Source organism: Acomys russatus, chromosome 3, assembly GCF_903995435.1.
Source record: "Acomys russatus chromosome 3, mAcoRus1.1, whole genome shotgun sequence".
NCBI lineage: Eukaryota > Metazoa > Chordata > Mammalia > Rodentia > Muridae > Acomys > Acomys russatus.
This window is the reverse complement of record NC_067139.1, coordinates 10,102,671-10,114,679: the sequence shown is the minus strand read 5'-3', so window position 1 is coordinate 10,114,679 and position 12,009 is coordinate 10,102,671. Positions and strand designations below refer to the sequence as shown.

Here is a 12,009-nt window from a genome sequence, read left to right as displayed (position 1 = left end):
GCGTTAAAAAAAAAAAAAGAAAAAAGTCACTCACTTTATCAAACCTGATGACATAAGTTAGATGCCCGAAGACGCACAGAAATGTTTACTCCATGAACCGCCCTCTTGCCTCCACAAATGTACAGACATTTATACACTTAAAGATACCCTATGGGGTGAATGTGGGAACTAATGGATAACGAGCTATTTAGGAGGTAGGGAGGGTGAGCTCATGTAAAACTGAGAAAGGGCCCATTCCTTTAATCCCAGGCCTTTGTTTGCAGAGGCAGCCAGCTCCCTGAGCTGTTCAAAGCCAACATGGTCTACAGATAGAGTTCCAGAACAGCCAAGGCTACACAGAGAAATTGTCTCAAAGAAATTAAAAACACACCAAAGCTCACTGCAGGAAGACATTTCCTCCTCTCTCCCTCCTGCCATGCTTTGTTTGTTTGTTTGTTTGTTTTGTTTTTCGAGACAGGGTCATGCTTTTTTAAAATGGCAGCTAGAGAAATAAAAGATGCAGGAAAGGGATGCAGGTGGTGTGGCGTCTTTGACAAAGATGAAAATGGCTACATCAGGGTACAACTCTCCTGCTCCAAATACCCCATCAAGACGAATTTAGGAGCAAAACGGTAAGATAAAGGTACCAGAAGCAGATCCTAATGGAGATAATGTCAACTAACTCTACATCCTTAACAGACAAGATGAGGACCTACTTTAACCCCCCCCCCCCACCCCCCACAACAAACATCCAACACAAATAAGGCAGCATTTCTTTTTCATCCACACTGAAGGCCAGCCTGATGTGAAAGCACTATCCCATCCCTGGCACCCATGGATGTCACTGAGCTCCGACTAACTGCATTGGTAGGTTTTGTTTATTTCCAAGGACATTTTGCACAATAAAAGCAGAGAAGTATCTTATTTTGAAGGATGGACAGAATGGAAGTCAACAGTTAAAATACACTGCACATGGATGGCAAATCTGTTCTGGGGACAGGGAGCTAAGTCACCTTGGAGACCTCATGATGTAGCTTAATGGCACTGGTGTTTTGCCTGCATGCGTGTCTGGGTGACGGTGCTGGATTCCCTGGAACTATAATTACAGACGATTGTGAACTGTCATGTGGTTGCTGCGAATTGAACTCAGGTCCTCTAGAGCAGCCAGTGTGCTCTTAACCCTTAAGCCATCTCCCCAGACCCTCAAGCTTTATGTTCAAATTGTCTTTTTTTTTTTAAAAAGGTGCTTTAATTAGGGGATGCCGGAGTCTAAATTTTCCCATTTTTGTCAGAGTCTAACTTTGTAGCTCAGGCTAGCCTTAAACTAATGACAATCCTGCGCTGGCCTCAAAAATGTCTGGGATTTGATATAAACACACACACACACACACACACACACACACACACACACACACACACACACACACACACACACACCCTTGGTGATTTCCACTGAAAAGCAACATGCAGGGATATTATCCCAATGGCAATAGGGCAGCAAATCCCACAGAGACAAAAAGATCATACTCAGTCTACAAACAACTAAAACATTTTATTTACAGTACATACTTTCGGTACAGAAATTTACAAAAAACATATTCTTTATTCACTTCTTGCAAAATGTTTCCATCTTACCAGTAATTATTATTTTCTTTGTGATTTTTCCTTAGGAAAAAAAATTCCCATATTGCTAAAGCTGGGCGTACACATTGCCAAGCTGAACTTTGTCATTTATCAGCAAAACATTAACACTAACCAGTTACTGAGATTTAAAGTGCAAATTTGACCCATAGCTTAGTTATTACATACTGTCAGCTGTCAAAGATTAAGTTGGATGATACAGCTGTTAAGTTTCTAAACTTACAAAACATAAAAGACAAAGTCCAACAGCTTCCCCTTTCCTCTTAATAAACAGTTGATTATACCATTTTGGTGCCTAATTCACATAATAGTGTTGTCAAGGTTAGCCCTGCGCCAGGGGCACTACTTCAAGTCCTGGTAGGAGGAATGGGCAGTTAGCAAGATGGGAGGTGTTCTTTAAACAAAGCCCACACGTCGGGAGCACAAGAATGCTTTGGTTTAGTATAAACACCAATTCTTAACTTCGAGGATATAAGCTACAAAGTAAAACAAAACTGTTTTTGCTGTACTAATGATCGGTTTATTAGTTTCTCTGTATTAAACCTAGCTTTCCTAAAAGGTTGATATCTGTACAGATCCAAAACTACAGCCAACAAGCATGTAACAGGCTTGAATTTGGGAAGCTTTTTACAATACTACATCAAAGTTGCACAGCAGACCCCAGTGATCACTAGGATATCTACCACAGTCCAATTTTTCCAACCCAACAAGGTCTAAACTTTGGGGAATAAGGTGGCCCTCTTCTGCTCTGAAAAATATTCGATCAAAACGATGCTTACAAGCAGCAGGAATCCTGAGATTATTATTTACTCTTGTATCCCATGTATACTGGCAATGTTTAGGTTTGCCCAAAAATTCCCAGACATCGAAAACATTGTTGGGTAAACCACCACATTTGGTAACCTGGAAAGAGAAAGAATACTATGTAAGGTTTATATACCACCACCCCAAAAAGGTGCTTGAAATTATCCCCTGATAAGTGCAACCTTTGGGGTGGGGGTCCTCTGTGTAACACTGGCTGTACTGGACTGACTACATAGACCAGGCTGGCCTTAACTCACAGAGACCCACCTGACTCTCCTTTCCAAGTGCTGGAATTAAAGGCATGTACCACCACGCTTGAGAGTCACTTTATTTGTTTTCAAGACAGGGTTTTACAGTGTAGCCTTGGCTGTCCTGGACTCACCTTGTAGACCAGGCTGGCCTCAAACTTACAAAGATCTGCCTGCTTCTGCCTCCGAGTGCTGGGATTACAGGAGTGTGTCATCTTGACTGGCTGGAGTCAGATTTTTTTTTTTTAAAAGAAAGTATTAACCCTCCCCCCAAAATACCAATAAGCAAAAACAAGCAAACAAAAAACAAACCAAAAAATTCCCCCAAACAAAAACCCTAACAATACTGGTTTTCTTTTCCCATTCACACTGTATGATTTAAAATGTTGTGGGCTACAACAACAACATACCAGTGGAGTACAGGGTTAGCATTAGCAACACCCCAGGTTTAATCTCCAATATGAAAAAAAAAAAAAAAAGTAAATAAAGTCTTTGTGTGTGTTAGAACACACACCCCTAACCTTGATAATCATTTGTATGCACAATTTCAAGGCCTTCGGCACCCTGACGACACTGTTTGCGCTGTCTGAAAGCTGGGGTTGAAGGCACTCACCACCATCCTATTGACCCACAATCTGTGTTTCTAACTCAACTGCACAGGCTACTCAAATAGTGTCACACTAATATTCAGCAACACTATGACCCCAAGCATACAAACATCTTTTCCAGTCCTTCCTTTCACCCTGGATCTACTTCTTAAAGTAGGAAATGCTAGATTGCATGGCAATCCTGTATTTAGTTTCCTGAGGTCTGGAAAAATCCAAAGTGTCTAAAACTAAAAAACTGAGAGGTTTTTGCTTCAGAACTGACCACAGCAATGTCAGTAGCATGGAATAAAATAGTGATAAATCATGACAGGTAATGCACCACTATATTCTGTTTACCATTACTTTGATTACATTTCTTTTGTAATTACTACAATCTCAAAAAATATGGGGCCAATGAAATGGCTTAACCAGTGCAGGCTCCTGCTGCCTAATCTGAATACCTCAGTTCCATTCTAGGGATCCACATTGTGCAAGGAGAGAACCAAATCTCACACCTTGTGCTCTGACTTCCATGTATACACATTAAATATATATTTTTTTTAAATCTGAAAAATACACAGAAGTTTAAGCAACAACAACAACAACAAAATCCTAGAGATGTAGGTCAACAGTGTTGCCTACCATGTAGGAGATCCTAGGTTCAACCACCAAAAAAATCAAGTGTCATCCCACCCACTAGACAGGGTTTCTCTGTGTTGCCCTGGCTGTCTTTGAACTCTGTAGACAAGGCTAGCCTAGAACTTAAGAGATCTGCCAGGCTCTGCCTTCCAAGTGCTAGGATTAAAGGCATGAACCATCACATCTGGCAATAACTTTTTAAAAATTCATTTATTTAATATTATGTAAACAGTGCTCTGTCTGCATATACATCCACAGGCCAGAAGGCATCAGATCACATTATAGATGGTTGTGAGCCACCATGTGGTTGGTAGGAATTGAACTCAGGACCTCTGGAAGAGCACTCAGTGCTCTTAACCACTGAGCCATCTTTTCAGCACCCCTACAATAACTTTTTAAAAAGTTGATTCAACTCAGAAGAGGATTAAGTCTTCCTGTACTCAGGGATGGTACAAACACCCTTAGTTTTCTTAACTCACTTATTCTAATACTTGTTGTATACTGTTTTATACTGTCTGTTCCATGTGTTTCCTCTAATAGTATAAGGGCCTCTTTTGCTGACATTTTCTACAAAAGCTACAAGTGTTTCCTATCTTGTATTTTCAAGTCCATAATACCTTTGATAAAAGGAATCTAAATTAACTTCTACAGCAATAATCTCATAAACACTGATCCAATTGTTACTTACTTCTTGGTCTCTTAAATTTGTATCTCCTGCAAATACAACAGTAGTTGAATCTGGAGCCTCTTGCATTTTCTGAAAAACTGTTCTTAATTGACTTATTCGTTCCGCAGAATGTTCTCTAGTGCTCTCCAAATGGGACGTCATAAGGCAAAATTCATTTCCACACAAACTCACCTACAACAGATAATTAACAATTGAACTGGCCATGACCACTAGTGCTGCCAACAGACTCCAACAGCAGACTAGTCAACCAACTGGAATCTATTTATTAAACTGAAGCCAGAGAGTCAGTATTATTCTTAGATGAAAAGCACAAGGTGCCAACCCCACCCATGACAATGATTTCAAACATCCACTTAATACCTCACCTGTGTCCCTACTGCAGGCCACCCCTGGCTAACGCTCTCTAGGACCCTACTGCAAGCTAAACAGACTGATATGAGGTCCCAAACGGAGTAAAAAGAGAGCTACCTCCTCTCCATGAAGCCGTGAGTTACCTACAAGAACACATAATTCTTTTTTGCTTGCTTTTTTGTTTTTTCAAGACAGGGTTTCTCTGTGTAGTCTTGGCTGTCCTGGACTCACTTTACCAGGCTGGCCTCAAACTCACATCGATCCTCCTGTCTCTACCTCCTAAGTGCTGGGATTAAAGGTGTGTGCCACCATGCCTGTTGATAATTCTTATTTATTGCTCCAATAATGGCCTGGCACAGACACTTAAAAAATGATCAGTTAACTGAATGAATGAGTCACCTTATCGTTTGCAATTAAGACAGTGGTAAGTAGCATATGGTACAATGCCTGCACAATCATCCAGTTCATTCTCCAAACCTATAGTCTAGGCCCTGCCTACTCCTCAACCTCCCATCACACTCCAATACCTTGCCACACTCAGGATGGCTAATACTGACCATCAACTTTACAGAATCTAGAATCACCTCACAGACAATGTCTGGGAATGTCTGAGGGAGATTCCAGCTTATGGTGTGAAGACCCACCCTAATATAAGGGGCACAACGGTGAGATGGGTCCCAAACTGAACAAAAAGGAAAAGCAAGCTGAGCACCAGCAGCCATCACTCTGCTGACTGGGCACAATGGGACTAGTTGTCCTGCCTTACTTACCATGAGGCCATGCCCTCTAACTATAAACCAAAATAAACCCTTCTTTTTAAGATTTGTTTGTCAAGCTCACTCACACCCACAGGTTTACCCTTGCTGCAACTTGCAAAGGTTTGTCAGAGGTGTTTCCATTCCCATAGGGTGAATTCATGCAGTGAATAAAAAGGAGGAAAAGAGACAGCAAGCTGAGCACCACATTCATCTAACTCCTAACTGCAGTGCCTGCAGGACCAGCTGCTTCACACGGGCACCACTATGCCTTCCGTCAACAGTGAGCCAAATGTGTGCTCCTTAGCGCTCTGTGCTGTGCTGTTTTTCTCATTGCTGTAACAAACTGCTTGATAAATGCTCTCCTCAGCTAAATGTTGCTATATTCTTAAGAAAACATCTATCAGTTAAGAATTTGACTTCAATAAGATTTTATCTAAAATTATGTGGGAATCCAATTTACTAAGCTTTCTAAGACTACCTAAAATATATATGTTAAAGGGCTAGTAGTGAGCTGGTTCACTGGGTAGATCCCTTGTTCCATAAGCCTGATCATCTGAGATCAATGAATAGAACTGATGTGGGAAGAGAAAAACGACCCAGACCCACACTACCAGATAGACAGACAGGCAAACAAGATTTAAAGAACTGTCCCAGTCACATGACTCAGCAGGTGAGAATCACTGCTATGGGGGGAGGGGGCGCGGCAGACATGATGAACGACTTCTGCAGAACCTCTGGCATGCACTCTGGTGCCCACGGTCTGCTCACGGCCCCTAGGCAAGACAGACGGCCTTTCGGACACACAGAAGAAGGGGATGCAGGCTATCCTGATGAGATCTAATAGGCTGGGGCCAGATAGTGGGGCAGGAGGGTCCCCCTATCAGAGATCTAGGAAAGGAGAGGAGTAAGGCAGAAGAGAGAGGGTGGGAACCAGAAGATAGGAGCGAGAGGACAATTTGGATGTAACATGAAAATATTATATAATTATAAATTATAAACATATAATGTGAATAAATATACAAAAAACTTAAAAATAAAATGAAGACCAAGGAAAGAAAGAAAGAAAGTCGGTCAGTCAGTCACTGCCATGACAACCTGAGTTGGCTCTCTGGAACCTGTGGTGGAAGGAGCGAGCCAAATCCCAAAAGGTGTGTGCACACAGCATGCACGTATGCCCACACTGAGTATCTACATAAGGAACAAATTTATCTGTAAAGGAAATTATTTCAAAAACAAACAAAAAAACCCTCAAATTTAAACTTACATTCACACAAAGAAGGTTTCTCATCATTTTGGTATTTGGAAAAGGAACAATCTCCTGACTTTTAAATTTCACTCTTCCTTTCTTCAACAGTATAGCTGTGAAATACCCTTCTTCATTACCTTCAAACGTTTGTGGAAGAGAATTTAAGGGAGAAAGTCAGGAGTATCTTCACTTTACAACAAGCCCCCCTAGTGTAAACAAGGAGCAAAATTATTTAAATGGGACCAAATCTTAGAAGTAGGTCAACCAAGTGTTGTATTTCTCTGTCCCTTATCAAAGTTTAACAAGATATACAAATGGGGATAGGGCCTGCCTCTGTATTCAATTTCAGCAAATAAGTATAAAATTTTAGAACTTTTTCTAATAAGAAATATGCATTTCAATTATTTTCCATTTAAGTTGTAAAATAATCTATAAATCTTTTAGGGATCCTGTGTCTTGCTTATTTTTTTCTCAAACCTATTTGTGCCTTTTTCTTCCTTTAACAGGCTCTTGTAGTGGCTGTAAACATGGTTTTGTTTTGATCCCATGTGCAGGATGGGAAACAGACTTATCAGAGGGCACATGTTTGTCTGCTAGAAAGGGAACTGCCTCTTGGGGGAGGGGGGATCTTTGCCAGCTGAAATGCATCTTATACTGACTATGGAAGAGTATAAATAGTTCAAGTAACAAATACCAGTCACTTCTGCATCACTTCACTTAGCTGTTCATTCCGCTTTGAGGTTCCTGCTGCTGCAGTTGCAGTCAGTTTTCTAGAATTGCTGGTTTGCTGTTTAATGGAGCTGCTGGAATCCTGCCTTCAAAGAGTGGAATCGCCAAGGAACTGAATCTAAAAGGGTCTATCTCTCTCTTCCTATTAACCTTCTTTCTCTCCTATCTAGAGTATGGGGTTAGAAGGGAAGAATAGGTATTAAAGAACCCCAAATAATAAAAAGATCAAAGCCTACATACAGCCTCTCATTTTCTTTTCCTTCATTGATCTGTTTTTCAAAGACAAAGACAACTTAGATGGCGAGAGAAGCATTACCTGTGATCATCGTGTAACTGCTTGCTCTCTTCTTTAGGTAGCAACAGTATGAGGGAATAACTTCCTGTAGAAATACGACATCTGGACTGTACCTAATTAAAAAGAACAATTTAACAGCATCAGCATATCATTCCTTTTCACCTGCCTAGAGAAAATTTTGTCATGTAACTGTTACCTTCCAGGTAACTCTGCTTATTATACCGACCTTCATCTGCATTATTTACTACATTGCCATAGCGACCATAGCGAAATGGGCTGGATGCACAGCTCAGTGACACAACACTTGCCTAACAAGGCCGAATTCAATCCCAACATCCCCCTACACACCATTCTCACAAAACACACCAGTGGAAGTAAAACAGAAAACACTATGATTACTACACTCAGAGTCTGCAATGGCCACATACATCAACAGATGTACTCAATGTTATCTCTTCAGACCCTCTTAAAAAGCTGTCCAGAGGTAACAGCCTCAGAGAACTTCAGTGCTTCACCTAGTCACAAAGCTCTCCTGAGGCCAGAAACATATTTGAGGTAATTTTCACTTCACAGTAGTAATTATAGACAAAGCCTACTATGTAAAGCATCTAACATAAATTGGTGTTCCAATCCACCCTGAGGCCCTCCCTAGACCAAAACACCTCAATTCTCAGGTCTATTCTGAGCTGACCTTAAAGTCAAGTTTCCAAGTGCACACTTTGAGCCTCTGCTTTGCTGAACCACATGTCACAGTCCCGAACACAGAAGCGACAGTGCTTACAAAGCTAGGCAGGAACACACTCCTCGGGCCCTCTCTTGCAGATTGCTTCCATCTAATCCATCAATATTCCAGGAAATGAAAGAGACAATGCTGCTGTCTTCAAGAGCAGCTCCATCTGGACTCGTCTCTAAAATGGTGGCATCATTTGCATCCTCGACGGTGAGATCAACACTGGCAAGATCAAAATAAAGGCTTAAAAAAAAAAAAATCTAGAAATTAAGAATTGTTGTATTTGCAGGCTATGGAGGTAACTCAGTTTGAGCCCTTACATTAAACACTGCAATTTGTGGCACACCTGTAATCTCAACACTGAGGAGCTGAGGTCAGTGGATACTTGAGGCCTGTTTATCCTCTAGCACGAGTCCATGGTCCCTGTGGGAGACTGTCTCAAGAAGCAAGAACTACTCCTGGAGAAGGCAAATCTGACTCTGGCTTCCACATAGATGTGCAGACTATGTCCTCTCAACGTGAATTTCAGACTGACCATTCCCATGCTGGAGTTTTTGTTATGTTTTGGAGACAAGGTTTCTCTTGTAGTTGATTGTCCTGGACTCACAGAGATCTGCCTGCCTCTGCCTCCCAAGTACTGGGATTAAAGGCGTGTGCCACCACACCCCAGATTGACCATTTCTAATTAGAAAATCTACTCTAAATTGTCTAAGAAACTCAATTTTTGGTCTTAAGCATTTCAGATAATGGGTACTTGTCCTATAAATAATTTTCTTTAAAGAATCCTAAGGGTCGGGGCTGGGGAGATGGCTCAGATGTTAAGAGCACTGACTGCTCTTCCAAAGGTCCTGAGTTCAATTCCCTGCAACCACATGGTGGCTCACAACCATCCATAATGTAGCTGATGCCCCCTTCTGGCCTGCAGGTCTACATGCGTACCACTGTATAAATAATACATAAATAAATCTTAAAAAAAAAAAAAAGAATGCTATGGGGCTATAGAAAACGAAAAGTTGGGCTGGAGAGAGAGCGCTCAGTGGGTAAAGGTGCCAAGGCTGATGGTTTGAGTTCTCTACAGAACTGACATGGCGGAGAGAAAGCTGCAAGCTGTCCCATCTCCACATGTTGGCATGTGTGTGCACCCTTAAGAGGGTACACTTTTCGCCTACAGTGAGTTGCTTCAAAAGCCACACTGTACCATTCTGGCTTCTCATTTCATAATGTGATCCTCTTATGAGAATACTAATCATCCACCTGCCACACGGCCACGAGGATGGCTTTATTCACAGGAGTCAGCTTCTTCAGGCATTCTGTTACTTACAATGGTGACGACAACTGCTTTCAAACCAAACGGCAATCAAAAGAATTCCTAACTATGCAGCCAAACTCTCCACATGCTAACAGTTGTTTACTCAACAACTGCTTACCTCACTCTCAGTCCAAACCACTTACTTCCATCCTTCCCTGAAGACCTCTTACACACCCTGCAACCTGGACTGTGAGCTCCAGCACCACCAATACACTATCTCTTAAAATCGTTTAACAGGACCAGTCCTTAGGCTCTCCTGAGTGGTGTATCTGAAGAGTCCAGGCCACTTGTTTTACAGAATATCCTTCAGTTAGGCTTGCTGTTTTCCTACAACTCTAGATAATGCATTCTGGGGCAGGAATGACAGCATTACCAATGCATGGTTAAGGTGTTAACCAAACTTCCTCGCTGCAAAGTACTGATTTTTCTATCTCTACTTAGTATTTTGTGGGTTTTAACTATGGAAGCATCTTGTTTATGACTCAACTTTCATCCAGTTTTATTATCCGTTGATTGTACTTATCTGAAACAGTTATTTGGTAGCTCTCAAAGGATTTTTCTTCTTCAAGGCCTAGACACTTAGCAGTCTGAACTCTCCTACAATAGTCAACTTGTCTCATGAACAGCTTATACCTAACTATGGATTCACAGCTTACTGAGCAGACTACAACCTATTTCTAAGTACCCCAGTCAGGGCTCATTGTTCACACTGGTACCTGTTTTCCTAGAATGTTTCCAACATTCTCTGACTAAAATGTATAAACAAGGAGATTTGCAAGTTACCATTCTCCAATAGAGATTTTCTACCTTAATTTGTTTCTAACCCATTGTTTACATGTTAGCAATAATTTAAGTAAGTGCATTTCAAGAGGAGTAGTGTTTCACAAACCTTTAATCCCAGTACTGGGGAAGTGGAAGGCAAGAGTCAAGCCCGGTGTGGTGGTGATGGGACACTTTAATCCCAAACCCTTCGAATCTAAGGCAAGTAAAGATCTGTGTTTGAGGCCAGCCTGGTCTACATACCAAGTTCAGGACAGCAGGGATACAGACCCTGCCTTAAATAAAAATAAACTATATTCCAGATTTTTTTCCCCCTCTGTTGGCTAAAAAACCAGGTTAGAAGCCAGTCATAGTATGTGCTATTAACCCCAGCACTAAGTAGAAGCAGGTGACTTTGGAGTTCGAAGCCAGCCTGGACCATATAGCAAATTCCAGGTCAGCTAGGGCTAACAACACCGTGGGCCCTGTCTCTAAAGAAGGAACAACAACAAAAGCAAGTCCCGTTGAGAGTGACCGTGGTCCTCGGAGAAGCATTCTCTCAAGATTTCCAGCCCGGGGACGGCACCAGCCGCAATGTCCAGGTCTTATCTTCTGACGCCCAACGCAGCCCCACAGCAAGCCGCCTGCGAGCCCCGTGGCTTACCAGGCCTCGGACTTGCAGGACGTCGAAGGCACGCGTGGCCACGCGGGGTCGTTCCCTGGAGGTTCGAAGTAGGCGTTCAGCGCTTTCTGAAAAGAAAGGGCACGAAGATAGAGGGCGCACTCCGCCCACCCGGGAAGAAGGGAGGAAGCGAGAAACGCAAACTTACTTTCATCTGCCAGTCGTTCTCCGACAGGAAGGTGTGGGCCATCGTGGTGTCGCAGTTCGCCACCAACGCGAACCCCATGCACTGAAGGCGTTGCCTCTTCACCCGGTTCTCAATCTCCTCCTCTTTCTCCGCTGTTCCTGTCGCCGCGGCAGGCTCTGCCGACTCCGCAGCATCCGAACCGCTCCCGGACGCCATCACCGCAGCGTCTCCCGAGCCAGTCCGCTTTTCACGCCGCTTCCCGCGCGACTAGTTGCAAATGCCGAGCTCTGCGCAGGCGCGCCGCCTGCGAGCACTTCCCCATCAACTTCCGGCGGGAAGGCCGCACACTGAGGGCGCGGCTGCGCGGCAGCACGACAGGCCGGGCTCGGACGAAGGCGGGTGGCGGGGTGTGTGGGAGGTGGCGGGGGGGACGGGGG

General features: G+C 42.9%; 1 protein-coding gene across 1 annotated transcript; it reads right to left on the bottom strand.

The window, feature by feature from the left end:
• Nucleotides 1–2,048: 2,048 nt before the first annotated feature.
• Nucleotides 2,049–11,788, bottom strand: Tdp2 (tyrosyl-DNA phosphodiesterase 2). Its single transcript, XM_051169361.1, has 7 exons — nt 11,594–11,788; nt 11,428–11,513; nt 8,747–8,917; nt 7,987–8,078; nt 6,960–7,078; nt 4,587–4,757; nt 2,049–2,523 (listed from the first exon to the last, which is right to left on the bottom strand). The coding sequence occupies exons 1-7, from the start codon at nt 11,786–11,788 to the stop codon at nt 2,248–2,250; spliced, it is 1,110 nt and encodes a 369-aa protein (XP_051025318.1). The 3' UTR covers nt 2,049–2,247.
• Between the last annotated feature and the right edge of the window lie 221 nt (nt 11,789–12,009).